This window comes from Schistocerca gregaria, chromosome 10, assembly GCF_023897955.1.
Source record: "Schistocerca gregaria isolate iqSchGreg1 chromosome 10, iqSchGreg1.2, whole genome shotgun sequence".
Taxonomy (NCBI): Eukaryota; Metazoa; Arthropoda; class Insecta; order Orthoptera; family Acrididae; genus Schistocerca; species Schistocerca gregaria.
In genome coordinates, this window is record NC_064929.1 from 141212001 (window position 1) to 141236801 (window position 24801).

At 38.2% G+C, this 24801-nt stretch overlaps 1 protein-coding gene across 4 annotated transcripts in view; it reads left to right on the forward strand.

Moving 5' to 3' along the window:
- LOC126293200 (uncharacterized) overlaps positions 1-24293 on the forward strand; it is a 638519-nt gene extending 614226 nt beyond the window's left edge. Inside the window, exons 36-43 of one of the 4 annotated variants that reach the window (XM_049986324.1) lie at positions 3307-3509; positions 4727-5053; positions 6373-6529; positions 8320-8461; positions 11063-11128; positions 15669-15792; positions 21756-21833; positions 22837-24293. In XM_049986324.1, the coding sequence (XP_049842281.1) occupies positions 3307-3509; positions 4727-5053; positions 6373-6529; positions 8320-8461; positions 11063-11128; positions 15669-15792; positions 21756-21833; positions 22837-22869 (1130 nt within the window). In that variant the 3' untranslated portion in view covers positions 22870-24293. The remainder of the gene's footprint in view (positions 1-3306; positions 3510-4726; positions 5054-6372; positions 6530-8319; positions 8462-11062; positions 11129-15668; positions 15793-21755; positions 21834-22836) is intronic. The other 3 variants (XM_049986325.1, XM_049986326.1, XM_049986327.1) reach the window with 3 other exon arrangements.
- Positions 24294-24801: the final 508 nt, after the last annotated feature.

A 24801-nucleotide genomic window follows, 5' to 3' on the forward strand; every position in this document is an offset into this window, starting at 1 on the left:
TTAGAATCCCGGCTGACTACTGTGTTTACATTAGGCACCGGATGAGAGGCATGGTTTAGCCAGCAACACTAGAAGACAAAGTGTTTAGCTCTGTCTGATGGCTCTCCCTTTAGCCTATCATTCACTTACCTGACTGAAGTTTTATTTTGTTAAAACTGTCTTTTCTGTGTACTTACATTTATTTTCGACAAACTCATGTAACTATGTGAGCACCCTCCAAATGTGCCTCCATACTGATTCTGCAGATATCAAGTTGATAAGAGTTCTTTCCTCATTCAGCACAGCATGCTCCTAACATCTGTGAGCTCACAGTTCTGTTCGTAGAGTAGGCATAAATACTGAATCTTTCGTGGAGGTATGTACCATTTATTGAACTAAATGAAAGCAGTTTGTTTGTTGCCATATGCATTTCACTTCATTTATTTGGGACGTATCATCAGTGGCAATTTCGAGTGCTGTCAACACGTGTGTGTTCACAGAGTTGTTGTTCTTCATACTCCAGCTGGCCAATTTCTTGTGTTGTTTCTACATGTACATCTACATCCATACTCCGCAAGCCACCTGATGGTGTGTGGCAGAGGGTACCCTGAGTACCTCTATCGGTTCTCCCGTCTATTCCAGTCTCTTATTGTTGGTGGAAAGAAGGATTGTCGGTATGCTTCTGTGTGGGCTCTAATCTCTCTGATTTTATCGTCATGGTCTCTTTGCAAGATATATGTAGGAGGGAGCAATATACTGCTTGACTCCTCGGTGAAGGTATGTTCTCGAAACTTTAACAAAAGCACGTACCGAGTTACTGAGAGTCTCTCCTGCAGAGTCTTCCACTGGAGTTTATCTATCATCTCCGTAACGCTTTCGCGATTACTAAATGATCCCGTAACGAAGCGCTCTGCTCTCTGTTGGATCTTCTCTATCTCTTCTATCAACCCTAACTGGTATGGATCCCACACTGCTGAGCAGTATTCAAACAGTGGGCAAATAAGCATACTGTAACCTACTTCCTTTGTTTTCGGATTGCATTTCCTTAGTATTCTTCCAATGAATTTCAGTCTGGCATCTGCTTTACCGACAATCAACTTTATATGTTCATTCCATTTTAAATGACTCCTAATGCGTACTCCCAGATAATTTATGGAATTAACTGCTTCCAGTTGCTGACCTACTATTTTGTAGCTAAATGATAAGGGATGTATCTTTCTGTGTATTCGCAGCACATTGCACTTGTCTATGTTGAGATTGAATTGCCATTCCCTGCACCATGTGTCAATTTGCTGCAGATCCTCCTGCATTTCAGTACAATTTTCCATTGTTACAACCTCTATACACCACAGCATCATCTGCAAAAAGCCTCAGTGAACTTCCGATGTCATCCACAAGGTCATTTATATATATTGTGCATAGCAACAGTCCAATGACACTCCCCTGCCGCACACCTGAAATCACTCTTACTTCGTAAGACTTCTCTCCATTGAGAATGACGTGCTGTGTTCTGTTATCTAGGAACTCTTCAATCCAATCACACAATTGGTCTGATAGTCCATATGCTCTTACTTTGTTCATTAAACACACTTGTCACATCACATGTGATGTGAAAAGCCCTGTGACAATGATTCAAATAATATGTGATGTGACAAGTGTGTATGAAACAATGCCAGAAATTGGCTAGCTGGAGTATGTAGAACAACAAATACATCTCCAGGAACACACACGTGTTAGCAGTGCTGGAAATCACCACTGATGATGCTTCCCAAATAAATGAAGCAAAACACATATGGCAACAATCAAACTGCCTTCATTTGGTTGCATAAACAGTACATACCTCCACGAATTTAGAGCGACTAAGAGAAAGGCAGAAAACAGATCAAAATGACTGAATCTTTCACATAACACCACACAATAAAATCATATGTGGTTAGGCTCGGAGAGTGTGGAGGCCATGACACAAATGACTGTTCATCAATCCTATCAAATCTGATCCACCAATTTTTCAATTTCGTGTATAAGAATTCACAAACATCGTGATGGCAGTGGGGCGGAGCACCATTTTGTTGGTAGATAAAGTCCACTCTGTCAGTCTCTAATTGTGGCACGAGCTAATTTTCCAGCACATCCAGATACACGTGTCCTGTAATGGTCAACCATATCTTCACTCACTCCAGGCTGAACCACCAATTTCCCCTTGCAGAGGCATCCTGAAGCTTTAAACTGAGTATACCACCACCGAATGGAGTTGGCTGTCGGTGGGCCTTTGTTGACCTTCATTCTAAACTGTTGTCACACTGTTAACAGCAGACTGATGTGTATGTGGTGTCACCACCAGACACCACACTTGCTTTCCTTTAAATCGGCCGCAGTCCGTTAGTATACGTCGGAACCGCGTGTCGCCACTATCAGTGATTGCAGACCGAGTGCCGCCACACGGCAGGCGTAGTCTAGAGAGACTCTGTAGCGCTCACCCCAGTTGTACAGCCAACTTTGCTAGCGATGGTTCACTGTCTACATACGCTCTCATTTGCAGAGACTACAGTTTAGCATAGCCTTCAGCTACGTCATTTGCTACGACCTAGCAACGCGCCATATTCAGTTACTATGTCTTCTGAACAGATAATATTGTGACTCATGTACCATCAAGAGTGACATTCATCATTAATGGATTAAAGTTAAGTATCAAACTAATGACGTCCGCTTTCTGAATTCTAATTCCTTGTCATGTTCCACACCTCACGTCGGTATAGTTCTTCCCTCCTCATGCCAGTCTGCGTGAGCTGAAACGCGTGCATTTTGGCCTCCTCTTGTAACACGGTGTTGGCTCTTCTGCCAACACAACAGTGAATGCATTTCAAGCTCACATATGCTTTCTCGGTGTGTGGCACCGTCTTGCCTAACTACTGCTGCGTTCTTGTGGCAGAAATCTAAAGTGCAGTTGTTAGAGTACAAAACTTTTTGAGATTTTCTATATGTGTTGAGCTTTATAACAATATGTCTACTAATGTAGCTACAATGAATTTATGAAATCACTTCAATCACTCAAAATAACCTCGTATGTAACAACCGTCAAATGCCACAAACAAATGTTGAACTGTTCGTTTGACAGTTGTGACCACGAAGTCAGGTAGGTTCCTTTGTCTACAGCTGTCACTCTGACCGGCCACTAAGACGGGTGATGTCACAGTCACGTGGCGTGTCGGGCCACTTCATTTGATATTGTGGCAGGAATGCTGTTCCTGTAAATACCACTAACACAGTTATTTGTCAGTGAATGAAGTGCGGGTGTGTCGCTGAGGGCAGTTTGCATCTGTGTCGCAGCGCTGCTGATCGCACTGGTGACGATCGGCTGTGTGCTGGTGGCACTGCTGCTCGTGTGCGTCCTGATGACCTGCGCGCGTGGGGGCAGCGGGGGCGGACGCGGCCGTGGTCGGGCCCGCCGCGAGGGGCCTCTGGAGCGCCGCGCCATGATTCACGACTCGGCCAGTGAGGCCAGTGGGGACCAGACGCTTCCCAGGAGCCAGGTGTGTATACTGGCTGTAGATAAACGACAGCCCCTCCTCTCGACTCTCACCACACGAGCACTCCGACCCCCAACTGTCTCCTGTATTACCCAACATTTTTACTTTACATCTCCAATTCTGTTTCCACTTCCTTCTTTGTCATTACATCTACGAAAGAATTTTCACCTTCTGACATAGTGTGGCTCTTTGGAGTCTTTCACTATGAGTCTGACTAACTGGTTGGTACAATCAACAAATTTCTTCTTTGCCTCTGGAGTCTTTTCATCTTTCCTTATTCACTGATTGTAATTGCTTTTAAATAATACACCTTATGACCTATTCTCTCTTGCATTACGGTCATTACTTTTGGATTTCTCCAGTACTCATTTCACAAAAAAAATTCTACTCGCTACTGAATTGACCCGTGTTTCCACCTTTAGCCTTCTGACTAGCATTTCTTCAGTCTTGTTTTTAGTCTTTGAATACTATTTCCATCTGTTGACTTGCAATGTCTGCACACTTTTTCATTGCCTCTTAACTCTCTTCTTGGCCTTTGTTATTTCCTTCTTTTTCCCATACTTATCTTTCTTCCACGCCTTCCTTTCCATTCTTTGCTTTTCGCCTATTTCTTTCTTTCCTACCTGTCTTCCTTCCTTTGGTCCCTTCCTCCCTTTTCCTCACTTCCTTCTTACTACCCTAGCCTTATCCTAGCTTCCTTCATTTCTTTCTTTCTCCTCCTTCTCCCTTTTCCTTCTTTATTCCTCTCTTCAATTCCTCTTCATACATTCTTTCCTTTCATTCGCTCTTTCTCTTTGCTCTTGCCTTCCTTCCTTTCACTGCTCCCTTGCTCCTTTTTTCCCTACCCTAATTTTCCTAGTTTTCACCCTTATTTTGGTGTTCTCTTCCTTCATAATCCTGCTTTCTTCCTTCCCTTACGTTCATTCTTACCTTCCACACATATCATTATCCCTACAAATTGTCTGATTTTTTTTTTTTTTTTTTTCCAGTTATCATCTTCAATTTTGCCTCCGTCCATGTTCCATGTTATTTTCCCTCTTCCTTGTTTACCCTCTTTGCTTCTCTCTCTAAAAATGCATTTAGACTGTCCTCACCATTCATTACTTCAAATATGCCTCGGTACTCATTGATGTTAATTCCCCTCTTCTTAACTAATGTGTTCAACATCAGTTTACTACCTGCACAGTCTCTCTCATGAAGTTTATCCACATTTCTCGCAGACCCCGGCAGCGGTGTTCGGCAAGAAGGTGCGTCCTGCACCAGCACCAGTGGCGACGGTGGTGGCGGTAGTGCCCCCACCTCCTGCTGGCTTCGCTCCGGTGCCCACACCTGTACCGCCCCCGCTACAGCCGCCGCCACCCCCAGAGCAGCGTGACCGTTCGCTGACGGTAATGATTCCTCGGGCCAAGTACCGTCCGTCACCCATGGCGCCACCCCACCAGCCGCTGCCCACTCTGGTCTCCATGTCGACATTCGGTGACGCAGAGAAGCGTGCCATCGCACACGAGAGCAAGCTGCTCGCGCTGCTAGAGGGTGCCTCCAAGCAGGTCAGTAGCCATCATCACTCAAAAATTAATTATAAGTATGTGGGGCTATACTTCCAAAACACACAACACGCTTTTTGACATACATTTTCTTCTACACTGTGTTTTACAAAGGGCTCTACCTTTGGAATGAATTAACTTGAGAACAGTGAATGTTATGTTCTGACAAGTTGTCTGGTTATAGGGAGCATTGTAAAGCTCTTCACGTGTGACATGTAATTTCCAGTTCAGTGTGCTTCTAGTCTAAATATCTAAGAATTCACAGTATTCTATTACAGCTAGTGATCTAGTCAGACCTTCCGCAGTACAGAATTGCATATAGTGTATTTCACCTAGTTCAGTAACATGTTATTCACAGAAAATCAGTTAATAATTCTGAAGAAAAATTTTCCTGTAGTCCTAGAAGCTGAAGCTGCATCACCTGAAGGTAAGTAAGGCTATACATCAATCTCTTCAGGAATTTAATACATCCCTCAATTGACTTTTTTAAAAAGTAACTTACAGTTTCACATCCATTTGATATTGTGTACCTACCTGTCTTGCTCACTTGAGCAGCCAAATGCCACTATGTCGCCAGTCCCCACTCTTGACCACACATTGGCCATTGCCAAGCTTCTATACCTTCTTACCTTCAGCTTTGTACACACCACCACTGGGCCCAATCGAGTCCAGCCTATTTCAACTTCCTCATCCAGAAAATTATGCACCAATTTCTCCTTCTTACCAGCTGTAGTCCATTCCCTTCCTGTCCCCTAAGGAAATCAAACAAAACTACAGGGGTCAGTGGTTAAGGCACTGCACTCACATTCAGGACGACTGAATAGCCAACTACCCAAATTTACATTTTCTGTATTATCTCTCTATTACTTAAATTGAATGCTGGTGTGCTTCCTTTGAATACACTGCACTTAATTTCCTCACTACCCATATGTTCTGTCTCCTATGGCACAGTTGGGACCAAATCATCCTTTCTAAAACCACTCTTCCTGTACACCCAAATTTTTAAAAAATCTAGTTCTCATGAGTCTCACATCACAATTTCTCATAAACTCTCCTGTACAATTCCAATAAAGCTCCTGATACTTCTTTACCCACTTAACATCCCATGCCAAGCAGCCATATATCCACCCATCAACATTAACCATGAGCTGATCATGAGAATTACAACATTCCACATTTCTGCAGACATCATCACCATCCACTGCTTAACTTTTCTATCCTGAGAGTACAGTCTCAACAGTACCATAAAAGTCCAGTATATTCACCTGTCCATTCTAAATTTGGATCTTTGAACATTGCTAATGTAGTAATGATTGTTTTAGGACGGCCAGCATCATCACCATCAGCAGCAGCAGCATCATCAGCATCAACATCAACACCAGCAGCAGACGTCAAAACAAAAGCCTAGCAACACATCGAGCCAAGTGACGGAGTCATCCGCTCCGAGGAAGAATTCGTCTCCGAGGAAACCCTCAACCGGTAAAAATATCTAGACTGCTGCTTTAAAAGTAAAATTTACATTATTATCTATGTTTACTCTATAATCACTATTAGAATATTACATAAAATAATGGAAAGGCAACCACTCGCCTACAGCAGACATACGTGTGGCACAAGGACATACTTAATAGAACACAGTATTAGAATATTGTTTGGTTTCATTTGGAACACAAATACCATTATACAGTGTCCACCACAATGAACATTTGTGTTAAATGATTTCATGAAAATGTCTAACATAGGGCATCGGTGGGCAACCAGTGGTCCACAGGTCAGGTCCGTCCCGCGATTTGTTTGAAATTGGCCAGCAGAAGGAATTCATAGGAGAAAGAACGTGGCACTCGCATTGTACTCCACCCTTTATGTATTTCCGGTTACTTCCAGGGCCCTCATATGTTCAATATTATTGTCAATACATCACTATAATGACTGAGTAAGGGTGAGAATTGTCTTACTGTCAATACTAGAAATATTAAGGAACATTAACGATGCTGACCAAAATATTCTCACTCAGTATTACCAATCTATATCAAACTTGTGAGGCTGAATATTGTCAACTTGACAGTTCGCCTTTCTGTTATTCACATTTCTCTAGTATTGCTTCTGCACAATACAGCAAACATATGCTAAGATCATGTGATCTAGACTTTTCAAGTTTTTGCAATGAATAAAGAAATGATGGCCTAATTTATTTAGTGTTATAGTAACAACACATGGCTATGTGATCAGTCATCAAAGGTAATTTGGACGAATATTTTAAAACTTGTTAGTAGTGTTTATGGATATTTGCATACTAAATTTAAAAAACTCAAATGACTTGCTTGTGGCCCAAAATCGCAAAGTTACTCCTAATTGCTTGTTGACTGGGATTGCTTACCTGATTGCTGTATTTTGTTTTTCTGTTCTTTCTCATGTTAAAATTACCAAATAATTCTTGGCCTTTGTGGACATATTAGGACACTGTAACTCTTGAAAAGGCATTAATTTTTCTGTAGTATTTCAAGACACTTGGCATCCCATCTTCATAGGTTTACATTTATTTAAATGATGTGAAGACTGTTTCTTTACAAATGGAATTGTAGAATTCTGCAATGGACGTTGTTAAGGGAGCTACTATGAAATGTCAGAAGTAAAGAAACAATTTTCACTATAAGTAAGTAAACGTAATCATCTAAAGATGGGGTGAACATAAAATGGATGTACTCTAAAAAATTCACATTTTAAGGCACTGCTGCTCCCACATCATGTGACAACTCACATCATGTGATAAAGGCGGCCCAGAAACTTAAGTATGTGAATCGGACTAGCGGGTCACCAAAGGTTGCCCTTACCTGGCAGGGGGAACTTGATGACCATAGGTGATGGTCTCAAACCCTGTAAAATTCCAGCTGTGAAAAAAATCTTAACTGTTCAGTAAGCTGCATAAATAACAAAAACTAATTTCAGTACTTGTAATAAGAAGATTTTTTCTGGTACTTAAAATTACTTTCACTTATGGTAAAGTTGTTCCAATACAAAAAATGTCAGCTAAAAACCTAACCTTTATCGTCAACGAGTGGTCTACTTACACGTGTCCACTCAAAATGCAATTGTTCAAATGAATATGGTTCCACACTCCAGGAAGAATCAGCTGTTTCACTGGCTGTATTGCTGATCAGTTGCTAATGGGATGGGGGACAACCACTGGTTGGCATTGACAAGTCAACATCAATGTGAACAAAATGCAGTGTGAAGTACAACACACATAACACAGTTTGCTTCCTTTGCAGGGAACATTCCACCTCCAGCACCCGGAGCCCTCGTGTCAGCAGGCTTTGAGGTATCGGCGACAGTCGGCAAGCCTCAGCCGGATTCCGACACGGAGGCGTCGGCGGTCGTCCACAATGGCTCCACACTGAGGACGACAGACAGGTCAGCTGCACATTGACATCACTTACAGATTTCTGTTCACAGTACAGTGTGTTTTTCCTTCTTCCACTTACAGTTCAATAATCTGTAGATTTTTATTTTATACTTTTCTTCATATGTGGTAGGTGAGGCAGCATTTGTAAGCAAAATAATTGCTGTGTTAATTGAGCTACAGCTGTTGCATGCTTCCTAGACATCCCTTTACTCTATTACATAATGTACTGAGTCAAGTATAGTTACTGCTAACTTCCAGAGAGAAGCGATAACATAGTTTGAAACAATGTTTGCCTTTTGGCCACTAAAATTTAAACTTTTTGATAATGGAAAATCCTTTTAAAAAATGTGCACATGCAGTTATTTACCTGCAACTGATTGGCTGGTAGCACATATTTAGCATCTCACAAATTTGTACTACCTTCCAAGCTTTCCTAGAGTAATCACACACCTGTTGTGCTCTGCCCCCTGACTTTTGTGATTACCCAAACCTCATTTTCCTACCACCAAATGCTTCCTCACCCCTTCCTTGTCACTCCTTCACTCTATACATTTCACAATGATATCACCCCTTACCCATCAACCTGAGGAGCATCTCAGTCACTTCTTGCAGAGAGAGAGAGAGAGAGAGCGAGAGAGAGAAACAGAGATTTTTTGAGTTGTTAAGTCCTTCTATGTGCCACCATCCAAACTGCAGCCAGACTGAATTTACAATTCAAATTTTGCACTTCAGTGATAGCAGAGTTTTCTTAGATCTGTAGAATTAAATGTAGATGTATGGTTTCCATTATCAGTAAGTACACGTAAAAACTTTCAAGATGTGCCATGAAATAAATACTTTCTTTTATAATTCTTGCCTTGAAATTACAGGAGCGAATGTTCACTACAGCTATTTCATCAGCACAGAATTTTAGACATAACACTAATTAGTCTCAAAAAAATGTATGGCACACATGTTAAGTTCCATCACAATCATTCAATGTTGAAACGCACTAGTATTGGGTGCAAAATATAAGGGAATAGCTCTTTCTTTTTACTTTCAATTTTTTTCTTCTTTTCTTTTATTCTTTTTGGCAGCTACTTGCATGATACACAACTTGTAAATAGTGCAGTATTTGCCAAGCATAGGTATTTACATGTGGATTTCTGTTGCATGTAGCAAATAGACAGTAGTTTGTTATTAAACATAAAAAAATAAAGTACGGGAGTAAGTGGTTTTAACCGTTGAGAGAAGGAAATGCTGAACAGTTGTCATTTCCACTACTAGTCAGAATTTTCTGGGCTTCATAGACATTCAACAAGATTTTAATAGATAACAGATGTAATTAAAGAGTGGCAGTATGGAACCACCTACAGCTGCTGTGATGAATATTTATTCACAGCCAATTAGTTTTGATCATGTGATTAATGTTACTGTGGCACTGTTCAGCACATCTTCCACATTCTTGAAACAAGTGCCACTACATGTTTTTCCAATATGACTGCTCTTGTGTCCAATGATGCATCAAACTGAATTCATAATGTATTCAAAAACTTAAGGAAGTTAGCAGTGGAAGAAAAAGGCTTAATAATAATTTTAAAACCATAACTTTCAGTTATTATAATACTTATCCCACATGCAAAGAGGGCCAGTTCTGCCTGTTGCACATGAAGCAGAACATCAGAACAGTAATGAATCTAAGATGAAGCCTTGTAGAAACCTGTTACCTGTATCAGTTTCTCCACTGACAAAACTGTCCTCATCTCCATTAATTGAGCTATTAACCAAAATTTGTTGTCTTTCATTTTTGATAAGTATGAAGTGGGTCTGCTATCTAATAAAATACTACTACCATAAAACCAGTTTTTCAAGCAACATTTCATTGTTTACAAAGTTGATTTCTCGAGGCAGAACACAAAATATCAGCTGAAATTATCAAAGATATCCTGTCAGACTATCAGGACTGTTTTGGCTTTCGTTACACACAGCTGAAAGATAGGAAGTTTCTGCAGTGTAGTAGAGAGAATATTTTTAATAATAATGCAAACTATTATTATTATTATTGTTATTGTTATTTATATGTAATATTTTTCACGTATTGTTCCTGGTAAGATGTAAGAGACGCCCTTAAGGACATAATCTTGTCAGCCTAAATAAGCAATAAATGAAGACAGGAATGGTGATATGGAGGATTGTGCCCTTATTACCATCAGTGTACTAAATATACTCCTGCACAGAGCTTTGTTTCACCTTTCCATGTCTACAGAAAAAACTGTCAGCTATCTGCCACCTACCTATGTACAGACTGGCAATCAGTTTTGTGCCCCTAATAACAGCAATGGAAGTCTTAAGAATCCTTGCTTGCTCATGTGGACTGAAGAAGTTTTATGAGTGAGAAAATTGTATCATAAATATGCAGGTATATCGACGAAAAAAGAAAACAGTAAATATGTTTAAAACCGAAGTGTTAAATATACAAGTACAAGAGAATTTTTCAGAAAGACATTATCTCATGTGCATTTTGTAGGTATTAGAGAAGTATCTCTTCATATTAGTTTCTGATATCTTAGATAATAGTATAACACAACTCAACATAGTCAGAAATTTCTTGAATAAATTATTATTTGCAGTGTACAAATCACCGTCGAAGAGATGTCGGAGCCGTCGGTAAAAGCAGGGTCTGCTGTGGAAACGCTGTAAGCATTCTTCATGTCCTGTCCATCTTATTCTGTTCTGTCTTTAACTCATTTCTTCAGTGAGCTTTCTTCTAACTCCCTTCTAGGTTTCTAACAATTTCTGATTAACACAAAATGATGTACCAGAAACTTGGGGAACAATGATGCATGTATTTTTAATAGGGTTACAACACTTCAGATTTCTGGTGTTGACCCATTTCTTTTTACAATTAAAAGTCATTAAGGAAGCAAGTTCGTCATTCATGACACAGGCCAAACACAGAGAAAAGCAAGTGCACACATTTAAGAGATTCTAAACATGTCTATAACACCTGACATCTCACAATTGTTCATATGTCTTCACTGAATGTTAGCAATGATAACAGTTTGAGTATAGCAGTCATTAGATTTAAGTTTCATCCCTTGTTTGTACTTTTATGGTTAGCATTTCAGTCGCAAGCAGGTGGTGCCTTGTCAGTATAGGCAATTTTTGGAAGGGCATAAAAGAGAAAAGTGAGTGGGCAGGTATTTCTCATCAGAGTGAACTTGTGAAAAAGATATAGAAATGTACTATGAAGAACTATGGTTGCAGTCAAGTTTGTGATGAAAATCTTCAGTGTTTGGAGCTTCACAGCTTGCAAGTATTTGTAAAGGTCATCTTGCAGTACACCATGAGATGTATGTAAAATATTTAGTTATCATACCAGTATCTAGATATAAAGCCCATTATTAGTGGCATATATTATGCACGTCTATATAAAAAAAAATGTGTGTGACAATTATAAAATCTCTGTGATTTCAAAATTGGTGTGGATCCCACAGTACACAGGTTGTTTTGTGTTAGGCAGCTGTAATATTTATGCATCATGACCTGTGTACTATGAGATCTACATAAATTTTGACACCACAAAGATTTGGTAACTGACATGTACATAACTTAATATAGATGTGCATAATTATGTCACTAGATATACCATTGGGTAGAGGTGCGGGTACTGAGAGCAAAAGTGGCATAGTTAGAGATAAGGATATTATAGAGATTATGTAGTTTGTAGAATAGGGCATTAGGAGCAGTGGAAAGGCACAGTGAAAGGTAGTCAGATCCCTGTAAGGAAATGCAGTGTTGTTGTTCCAGCCATCGGCAGTATTGTGGAAGTTGTCACGCGGTTATCAGATGTTCAAGGAGTGTTAGTAAAGATGAAAAGCAGATATGGGAATTATGTTCCTGGGCATGCGATGGATGGTAGTGACTATGGAGGCTTCGGAAACATTTACAGCATATTGTTAGACAGGTCATTTGTACTGGAAATGCAATGTCCAAGAGAGGCACTTCCTTTTTATATCATCCTGGATGTTTTATCGCTCTATTTGAGATTCCTTCATTTACTTATTCCGAGGCAGTAATGAATAAACAGTATATCTAACAGTCCTGTTTAGCAAATGACCAATTCATAACTTTTACTTAACAGAGTTCTGCTGTAAGAAACGTATACATCATTTTTCACTGAATGACAGTTACTGTTTCCTCACACTGTTCCCTCACTTCTCAGTACAGCTCTGTGCATGCATGTACAGCTTTTGCATCTGTGTATCTCTGCATGACTGACATACTAGTCCTGTAAGGTTTCTTCCCAGTTTATGCTGTGTATCTACATGTAATGTGAAACCCCGTGTAATTTTAGTCACATCTTATCAGCAAATATCTGGTACAGTTTGAAGTGTTTAAGTACTTCATAAAATCAATCAAATAAAAATATTTTAACCTTCATGTGAAATGTGATACTTCCAAAAATGTCTCGTATTTAGTAACAGAGGATGACTGAAGACTACAAGAAGTTTCACAACATTGAAAATTGATAAATTGTTAATTCATTCCATCTTTAAAGCAAAGCAACAGAGTGCAGATAATAACAAATAAGTTCATAATAAATAATAAAATTTGATGTAACTAGAGAAAAATCTGACATGTGCAGTGAAATTATTGAGGAATGACAGCAGTTCAACAATATAAATGAAGTTTTGAAAAGCTCAATGAATGCATGGCTTTCTGTACACCATTTTAAACAGTCTTCTATTCCATAGGAGACTTTCTATTTCTGTAATATGTAAAAGGTGGTGGGTAGGAATTACTAACTCACTCCTGTATATATAAAAAATTAAAAAAAGGAACTTGTAAATGATCAACATGTAGACATATTTACAAATGAATGTGTGATGTGAATGTAAACTGGCTGACTCCACATCATTAAGGTTTATCATACAAACTATCTGAGGAGTAACAGCACGTGAGATGGAAGAGAAATGTTCACTTACCAACTGATGAAACAAGAGTAAAATAACCTGCAGGTGTTGTTCTCGGAGTCTTATCTGCTTCTCCTGTGTATGACGCTGTAACTGAACGTTGCTTTGTATTGATGTTTATATCTATTCCGACACAGTACACCTTAAACTATACTCATTCTTTTCCTTTGTACCGATTCCTGTAGTTACCTTCCTGCTGGTGGAGGACTTGCTTAAAAGTACTGAAAGTCAGTAATTCTCTGTCTAATTTTGGTTTATGCATTGCCAGTTGATGATTATTATAGCTGAAGTTCATGACTAATTTTACTTAAAAGAGGAATGTGGATGACCGGGTAAGTACACAAAGGAAGAAAAATTGCATTTTAAAAGGCAGTGAAATTAATGACTGCGGCACAAAATTTTATTGATAAGAACATGGCATGATTTAGAATGTAAATTTCAACCACTATTTCCATGAAACTAGTGCTCTCATGAGCAGTAATATTTGTGTACATGGATTTATATAGTTTTGACTCTAGTTGCTTGAATACAATTCCCAAAGCAATAAGCTTAATCTTAAATTTATTCATCTTTCTGAGAGTATATGTTGTGTATGAAATCTTTTCAGCATCGGGGTATCACAGAATGAGTAGCTCTTTTTTAATTCATTTTTATGTGTAAGATGTAGTATGTGTTAAAACTTTCCAAAAATGTGATACAGGCAAATCTTGGTGTATGTGCTTTTGCTTTGCTTGTTGTTGTTTATATAGGAATCTAATGACGTTATATTTCAAAACTCATTATATGTGTTATCAGAATCTGTATCACATTAAAATAACAACATAATTGGCACAAAGTAGTTGGTTAGATGAAACTCAAAAAGGCAGAGTCAATGCTAATAAACATAGAAAGATGATGTATGTTTCTGTTTTAACTTTTCTCTTATTTTAATTACAATTCTCATGTAATAACTTTGCACTGGTTTTTTTGTTATTTCAGTGTACCACAAATTCTGATTAACGTACTCTCCTTTTTTGAGGAAATGCTTCAGAAGTTTAAGTTTATAAAATGTTGCCACAACTACTAAGTTAGAAGCCACTGATAGAGTTTGATAAAAATAAGTTGCTTGTTCAGCAGAGGTGGAATGAAGCACGTTAGATGACCTTTCCATTTCCAGTGCCTTTTCTACCCAGAAACACAGCAGTTAGTTGAATACATGCTGTGAGAAAAGAACAGATTGCTGTCAGAATTATCTTATATGACAATGTTCTTGGCCACAAACCTTGTATGTTAAATTATGTAACACCACATTGCACACTGCAGTCCAGGGACCAGGGATTATTGCCAAATTGAAGGTGTACAGCCTGCACTGAACTTTGTTGAAGTTTGCTGACAAATATGACTCAAATGATAAGCTCACTGTCAATATGTTCTGATGGTAATATATACAATTAATTTGGCATGAATGATGTCAGTGCTGAATGTATGAATGATACAAATGAAAACAGTTTCACTGATGCTGAGAGATTAAGTATGAGGTTTTGAACTCTCATCCTTAGTAATGAAGACCTGATGGTTATCACAGAGAGTAATAAGAAGGAAGCAACCAAAGTTGGGAATTCAAACCTGCAAGGTGGCTAATAAAGACAATGGCAGAGGCTTTCCAAAAGTTAGATTCTGAAATGGCACAGTTTTAAGACAATCACCTGAGATGGAGTTGAGAAAGACATGTTTTAAAATTTTACCAAGATCTGCAGATGCAGAAAAATCAGGTCAGAAAACAATATGAAAGTGTTTTCTCTTCTAAACAGCTTCACACTTCAAAGAAGCCTAGAGCACTCAATTCAACATCAATGTTACATCTCTCCTAAAACCACTACAGAAATCTTCTAAAAATGTGAGCCAATAACCATTTTATTTGTGAAACCAGAATTAACAAGATTACCATACTATTCTGCTTTGCAATAACTTATTCAAAGAGTGTGTAGGTTGTTTGCAGTCTTTTAAAAAATAATTTACTTACTGTTTACAGTGTACTGAACACATTTATTGTGTACACCCAGCATTTGTGTGTGATTATTCGTAAATGAAAGTTAGAATCTGGATGAAAATGAGGTCTGATTTAAATAAGATTTCTTAATATAAATTAGTATATTTTCAATAGCAAGTTTCTGCCATATAGTCCTCTTGACATAAATACCATTAAGTCCATTTCTAATGCTAGTGTTTATATCTTGCATGTGCTTCTAACGATACTATAAGTACCTGAAATCTGCTACAGAAATTTCTCATACAGGACCGTGTCTGAAGCTCGATCTTGTGATGAGACGACGATACATCCACCGACGAAGTCACTCCACAGCAATTACAGCTCCAAACACTCGTCGAACAACCTCAACAATGATGTGAGTATTACTGTGCAAAGCAGAAGTGTCATGGAACACATACCTTATTGCCCACCTTTTTGAAAATGAAGCTTAAGAACAGGGAAATCTAAAACAAAGTGCTGCTGAACAGATTGTTTTTGAACCAACTGGGAAGCCAACATATTGTGAGTGTTTGACACATGCCTCTCTGACACCCTATCTGGAATCTCGATTGTTCTTTATACTATAGCTTCTCCTGGCAGTTTTGGAAAATTCTTTTTCAAAGACTTTTAAACTTTCTTTCATTTTCATTCACTTCCCCCTATACATTTTCTTATTAAGTTCACCGATTCTTTCTCTTGAGTGTTACTATTCTTACTTGTTATATCTTCCCACCTTCCTCTTCCAATTTGTTTACAATTTGTATAAAATACTTTGATCCACATCCCTCACCCCTCCCCGCCCCCTCACAAAAAAAAAAAATCTCTCTCTTAGTTCTTACGTTACTGCCTTTTTCTTGTGTGTATATTATAACATGTATATATATCATCAAATTTATTTATTTACCATATACCAATATATAGAAGTGTAGCTAACATTCATGAACTCTACAAAATACATGAAACTAGAACACTAAATCTACAGAGTAGTATCAAAGTTGCTAATCAAGTCAAGGGCTATCTCTTTCACTTCAAAGAAATCTTCTAGATTTCCAGGGTAGCTTATCTGCTACAACTTTTCACAAGCTGATACAATTTTGCACTGCTTGTGTAGTTAAGAAGAGTGATGCAATGTTTCTTGAGACATGCATGCACAGAACAGCCAATGCGGCAAATAGAGCCATTATGAAATACATGAAATGTGTTCATGGTTGCAAATAAGAATAACCATCAGCTGTGACAATGGAAATTTGTGGACTGGGACTCTAACCTGGATTGCCCACTTTATGTGAGCAGTTACCTTAACTGCTTTGGCTCATGCATGACTCATGGACAGATGTTATCATTCCTGCACCACAACCTGTACTGGTACACACATTATGTAATTCCTGTCTGGATACGAGTTGTGCACTGATAGCCAAAGCGGTTAAGGAGACCACTCACATACAGCGGGAAATTGAGGTTCGAGTCCCAATCTGGCACAAATTGTCATTGTCGCCATTTCATTATACAGATGGTTGTCTGTATTCGCAACTGTGAGTACATCTGATGTTGTTACAAGGTGTTTGATGTTAATCGCCGCAGTAACATTGAGGAGAGAGCCTGTCCCCATCGGTGCAGACTTTTCGCACAGACGGTGTAGCCTGTAGGGATTCCCTTAATTGTCTCTAAGCATGTTGCACTAATTCCATGCCATCTGGTCTCGTATCAGGTCTTCCAAGGGTCTGACATTCCTTATGGCAATGCTAGTCCATTTTTCCAGCCACTTCCTTCTCATGCTGAAATCCCCTGATTGCAGCAGTTCTGCCTGGATTTTAATCAGCTTCTTCTAAGAACAGGTACATCAGAGTGGATTGAAGCTGGAGAATTTCAATTAATGTTTTCTATTCCTTGAGAAGGGCATCCTGTCTTGAAAGACCTGGTGGCACAATGTGTCTTGCAAGTGGTAAATAGTGAAGAGGAGCAGATCTGCTACAACCTGTTATTGTCCTCATTGTTGCTTTTAGCTCAACTTTGACTTTTCTCACATGTGAGCTGTTAAGCCACACTGGAGTACGGTAAAGGGGAATTAGCAGATTAGATGACCTATGGAAGAACACTGTAGTGATGTAGCTCTTGTGCCCCGTGAAGTATCATCAGCTTCTGCGCGATGTTATTTGCACTATCTCAGCTTTGCTGCAGCATTTTCTGCGCGTTTTTTTGTAGGACAGCTTTCTGTGGAGAATTACTCCAAAATGTTTTGGGGGTCTTGCTGATGGAGGGCTTGACCATTGGAGGTGACATTTAGGTGGACATTGGCCATTCTATTGGTAAAATGAAAGCAAATAACTTCAATTGTCATTGGATTTGATGTTATCTGCACTTTCTGAAGTACTTAGATCTGGAAAGAATATCTTCATCAGCTTCAAGATTTCTCTGTTGAGTGACCACAGCCTGATTCATCCACTGAAGTGTGCTGGAAGATACATTCACAGAGCTGCTGTTATTCTATATCTAAATACATATTCTGCAAATCACTGTGAAGTGCATGGCAGAAGGTACACATTAGGATTGCTTCAAATTCCAGTCATGTATTATGTGTGAGAAGAATGATTGCTTAAATTCTCTGTATTAGTTGTAATTAGTGTAATGCTGTCTTCACAGTTGCTAAGGGGATGATACATAGGCGGATGAAGAATATTTCTGGACCAAAAGGATAAATGCTCCTATTGTAGCACAAAGAAGTCATGGGTAGGGGTAGGGATGTAAAAGAATGGAACTAGCTTTCTAACTTATCTGGGAGCTTCAAAGACATTTAAAGCAAAATGTCCTGACATATTCACATTTTTTTTACTGGTTAGTGTTAGTATCCATATCATGTAATACAATACATCATGTCAAGCAATGCAACGTCACACATGCTATCATGACATCCAATGTGGCTTTTGTCTTACTGTGCAATATGACAACATGTTATTAATGTTTAAATGCATGCATCCTCACTCTGGGATACTCCATATTATACATGTACATGTACACTCTTACACTCATCACTACACGTGAAATAGGTTGCAGGTCTGAGAAAGCTCACTGAGCTGGGGAAGCAACTCATAAAAAAAGTGCTTGTATGTTGAGATGTCTTGATTTAAATGTCTTTGAAGCTGCCAGGTAAGTCAGAAAGCTAGCATCCCTATGATGTCCAGGTTCACTTATTTTGTGTTACAATAAGAGCATTTTTCATTCTGGTTCCCAACTTTTATTCTACCATAACTTTGACAGTAGATCGCCATTGCTTGGGCAAATGATGCAGATATTTGTTGACTTGGGCAACAATTGATCCTTGTATGGGGTTTTTATTGTCTTTTGACCCATTTTGCCTATAGCATGGCAATGAATAAAGCTTTCTCAAAACAACATGATAATCATTAAGTTTGAAACACAGAAGAGGCATGTGCAAGAAACCTTTATCGCATGCAAAATCTGAATGGAGGTAGATTTTTTAAAGAAGACTTTCCCCATTTTTTATTTACTTTTTTCACTTTAAACCATATTCATACATTGAATTCGCATAAGAATGAATTTTACGTGCTACATTCACCTCGACCTTAAACCATCATACCTCAACAATGGATAAAGATAACTGGATAAAACAAATTTTGCTTTAACTGTATCCAAATATCATTTCTGTGTAAAGTTCGAAGTATAGAAGTGGTGCACTTCAAAAACCACCCAAGAAAATTTGGTTTTTTGCACATTAAATCCAAACGAAACAACATCCCCCCCCCCCAAACCATCAAAACTTCTCTTCAGACAAGGTCTGACTGATAAACCTGTGGACCAAATTTGACCATCAGTTTCACTCCAGTCTGGAGATATTTAAGGGTAGCTGTTTCTACACATAAAATCTGAATGGTGCTCTTACAAATGGTGCCATTAGCTTGAGTATTAATTTCAGCCCAGTTAACACCTTTTGCAAAAGGAATTAATTGATTCACACAATTTGCCTAGGTACCAGCTCCAGTTTGTCATTCAAATCTTGTTTAATATACTACTACATAGCTACAGTAAGACAGATGTTCGAATGGCTGTACAAAACACTGCTGGCCTACCCTAAACAAAAGACTTTGCTCTCCTGTTCCTAGCTCAAATAGGACCTGAGCATCAAACTGTGATTCTCTGTGCAGCCTTTTCAGACATATCTGTAACATGAATTCCGCACTGAAACAATTCTTCACTTAATATTGGTTCTTGAAAATTTTCGAGAGGGTTTTGCTGGATAATTCTCATTTGTCTTCAAGAATCTTCCATTTCATCGACCAAATCTGTCACCATTTGTGCTGCCCTTCATCATAGGATGCACAGGCATATTGTAAGCAAGCTTTTTTGTAGACTGACAGCATTTTTCCAGTATGCCGCCAATGAACTGAAGTATGACATCTACTTTACTGTGACTCAGTCTCTGTCATTATTGGATTTCACATCCCTACAAATTGTTACACATACAGGTGGATAGGGATACGGAAACATCACATACACAACACATTACCATGCCTAATACATTTTAGGAAAACACTTGCCATTCTAAATAGCTTCTAGTCATATCGGAATACATAAATACAAATCCTATGTGATTTTCAATGGAGTCTTACACCATTCTTCCTACAAAATAGTGGTAAGTTTAGGTAACAATGATGGGAGATGGATAGTGATCACATATCCTTCTCTCCAAAGTAGGCCACAAATATTGAGATCTGTAGACTGTGACAGCCACTGGAGATGGGGCAGTCCACCCTCATGCTCACAAAACCACTCCCGGATGATGCAAATTGTGTAAACAGGAGCTCTGTCATCTTGGAACATCATTGGAAAACAAACAGTGGATCAGCCAAAATGTTCTCATAATCCTTGGCAATAATGTAACTTTGCAGAGTAGCCATAGCACCAATGAAATACCCTCAAATGTCTGCCCAAATCATCAAAAAACCCCAACCATGTTTCAGTCTCGAGACGTAAATTCAGCCGGAAATTGGAAACAGCGTGAAAGACTCGTCCGACAAAATGAGTTTCTTACATTGGTCAGTACAGGTTTTATAGTGTCGGCACCATATTTCTCTATCAGCATAATTTGTATCACTTATTTGTGGTTTTCAAATTGCATCTCACCCTGACATTCCTTGCTTCTGCAGAGCTCCCTTCATATTGTCCTCGTGGTCACAAGGTTCGCAAGTGAGATATTCAGTTCTGCAGTGAGTTTTGCAGCTGTAGTCCTTTTATTTTTCATTACAGTCCTCTTCAGTGACCGTCTGCCATGTTCACTTGTGACTTAGAGGATGTTGTTTCCACAATTGCAGTATAAAACTTCAATATAGAGCCTCTTGAAACACCCAAGACTTTCAGCTACCATGGTTATGGAGTACCCACCATATGAGTACCAACAATTTTCCCACATCTGAATTCACTTAACTCTGACACAATGCACTCATAACTACACGGAACACTTTTCTGAACATGACTGTCACTTGCTACATATTGAGGACATTGCACAGATGCCGTTCACAGTCAAATACCACAACACTACTTGCAGGCTTGGCAAGCATCAGCATTTACATTCAAACATGCACGCCTCATGGTGTTTCCATATTTTTGTCAAACCCCTGTAGGTATTTGTGCAACTCAGCTGATTCCAGTTGTGACTTTTTTATGTTTTAATTATAGGATTCTAATTTCTGTATTTTGTGAAGTGCACAACTGTACATATCTACACAATTAAAGCAAATTGTCCACATTTTCGCCACTCTGGAACATTAACAAGATCTGACTGGATATTTGTGCATATTTTTTCAAATAGTACTTCATTACAGATAATGACATCGTCTGAAAAAAGTTTGAGATTACCATTACCATTATCAGCCAAGCCACTGTTATATTATCACTAACAATGGTCCCAAAACAATCCCTTGGCACATGCCTGAAGTTATTTCTATTTCTGTCAATACTGACCGTCCATCCAAATTGTTGTGTCCTGCCTACCACAAATCCTTAATCTTATAAGAAATTTTGTTCAGTGCCTTATATAATTGTAATTTTGTTAATAATCACTGATGTGGTACCAAGTTGAATATATGAATATCTTAGTAGATAACACTGAGCGTAGCCTCAAAGTCTGTGCATATGGTGTAGTTGTCTGTCACAAAACAGTATGTGAACAAATTTATTAACATAGTCTGGTGATAGGTTATGGGTTCTAAATTAAGTTTGCATGGTTGAGCCTTTGTTTTAGCTTCTGGATAAAATTGGAAGTCTTAATGTTTACAAGGTAATACTATGTGGAATATTACTATTTTGATTGCTTTATGTTGACAGGAGGGGCACACAATGGCGGAGAGGGACATCGGCTCTACTTTTGTGATGCCACAGTCGCACTTGTACACACCGGACAGGGTAAGTTCACTCCCTCTCCAGATCACCCACCATTTGACTCCTGAGCCACCAAACCAAAAAAAGTGAGCCAGGCTGCTGAATTTTGTATATGACATCAGGCTCTCCAGCCAAAAGGCACATAATTGTACACAGTGCACCATCATCATTAGCACATCTTCTGTCAAAATTAATCCAAAGAAAATAGGGCGAGATTGTAAGAGTTCAAATTTTTCAGAAATGCATGTGTCTGTGTCCAGGATTATCAATTTTATTGTGTAGTGTGAATGTCAGTGAAGTACTAAACCCATTTTTGCAGGTCTCAGTAATTAACTGGTTGTTGATATAAATAAATCATTTTGAGTACCATAATGATTCAGGTTCTTTTTTTAATATCTAAATTTATTAAATCTTAAGTTCAACAGTGACATTTTATACTATAAAAATATATCTTAAATATGTTACTATGATGGTTTAATTTGAAACTTGCTACAAAATGTTATTTTCCTGGCTTAGTTACCCAAAACGTGCTATGGCACTTACCCCAGATTCAACTTAGTGGTCTGTCAATGTCGTCGTCATCTTCTTCTTCTGGGCAGGTGAATGTCTGAGCTACGTGTATAATCTCCCAAGAATATAATAACATACTGCATTTCACTATGAAACTGTACACAATAAGCAGTGTGAACAGTCTCTGGTCTTGGGGAGTGTCCCCTACTACAGTACAGGGGGCCTCCAAGCTTTATCACTAACTCAGGTTATAATGCACTGTATCATTTTATGTCTAGCAGACTGTCTGAAACTTTCCAACAGACAGAATGTAACTAGCTAAGAAAATGGAAAGTTACTCTTAATTTAAAATAGTCCTACCTTAGTGGTATTTTCATTCAAAATGGTAATGCTGATGTGTTTTTGGATTTCACTAGTCCACCTTTCATTAACTTTTAGAATATAACATGAGGGCTAAAACTCTTATTATAAAAATTCTCATTGAGGTACTCAAGAAATATGTTTTAATTGCTTGCAGGGAAGTGACATTTCAAATTTCGACTCACTGTGAGAGAAGCCTTCAGTGCAACTGCAGAAGGTTGTTACATCACTTGCACTGCGAGGCTTTCGAGAGTGAAGATCCGACACTTCCAAACGGAGCCATTGTGTGTGTCGACTTGAAACGAAGGAAATTGTGAAAAGAATGTGACTGTTACAGGCTGCATTTCAGAGACATAATAAGTGTGTTATTGTATTTAATATAGTGAAGGACTGAATACTGTTATGTTAACTTGGAGTAACTAAATGTATATCCATAATTTGAACAACATTATGTTCAAGCTCTCTGTGTGCCCACTGAAGGAGCAGTTTTATGTAGACATTTATTTTAAATACATTGTACTGTGCCATAGTCACAGTAGATTTCGTAAGACTAACGTGTCATCACGCTTTCAGGACTTCCTTTAATCCATTGCTGCATGTTCTTGGGGTAGTTTGGTGCCTGCTCAGAAACAAGGCAGCTTCTTAGATTTCTGAGGTCATTTTTATCAACTGTAGAACACTGCTAGCGTCTACATAAAAGCTATGTCAAAATACACAACAGCAGAAAAACTGTTGATAGAATTAATTTTGTGACTGCTATGCAGATGACTTATTATTTTTGTAAGGCTCTACAACCAAGAAATTAAATGACGAAAAAGTAACTGTACATCACTTGTCTAATGGGATGCTTTTGAACTGCCAGATATTTTGTGCTCATCAAATGTAACCTAGACACTTCAGTGTTTGTAACACACACAAGACGAATGTATCTTAAAAATTTCACTTAAGAAGCATGTTGCATCTCATTTATGGTTGTGACATTTATTTTTACTATTATAATTGACTATCAGATTATGAAAGAAAAGCCTGGTTTTCTGAATGTAAGGTCTTGAACTGCCACCACAATAGCAGTACATAACTTAATTATCTTACCCTAAGGCAGTTCTCAGTATGATGACATATTAGTATGTACCACATACTATTCATTATTTCCTTCAATACAGAGGTGAACACATGCTTGTAAATAACTATATTAGATGTTTTAAATAATTTATATATTTGTATATTTCAATACAGCTTTTGTTAAATAAAAGCAGAGCAGCTTCCTGTGTAAATATCTTGCTGTTCATTGTTTTGGGGAGAGTTTGAAAATGTTGTTTAACTGATGGAGAAACTTGAATACTCATCCTTTTTGTTTTTTGAATGAACAATGCAGAGTTATGTTTGTGAGTATGTTGAGTGCCAAATGAGTGATGTGTGGGTTCCCTAATTGTTTATACCTGAAGAATGAAACACTGCAATAATTTTGGAAAAAGAAAGTTGTCATTAATATTTTTGTAATTAAAAATTATTTTTTAGTGTTTCATTCAGAGTGCTGTAAACTTCTAAAAGAGTGAGATAAATCAGTGTCTTTTTTTTTATAAATACAAAAATAAACTAACTGTATGTTACATATATGTGTGTACCATCTTTTTTATTTTTTGTCACACCAAGTCAAATAATTTACAAGGACAAATCAATAATTTATATGCATTTTCTTTTTTAAATTTGTTATGGAAAAGAACAGGTGTTCCATATGTAACTCATTTTACTATGCAGCTTCCCTCCAATATTAAAACTTAATCATTAATTTTTTAACTTCTGAATCTACTTACACACCTTATTATGTACCAGAGCATTATTTCCATAGTAGTATACCTACTGACTTGAGGATTTGGGTGACAGCTCTTCGTCATTCTCTGCACACACAGATGGTGGATCCGAGCTGTTGTACTTCCATTTTTAAAGCCACAAGGGAACTTTGAAAGAAGTAAACTTAAGCACGTTTCAAAAAAAAGGCCAAGACAACATTTGACTTAACCTTTGCAATACTTCTAGTTGTGTCCTATGATATTACCAGTTTTTCCAAAGTACCAGTTACTTTGAAGGCTGTTAGACAATGTAGGTTTAATGGTTATGAAAT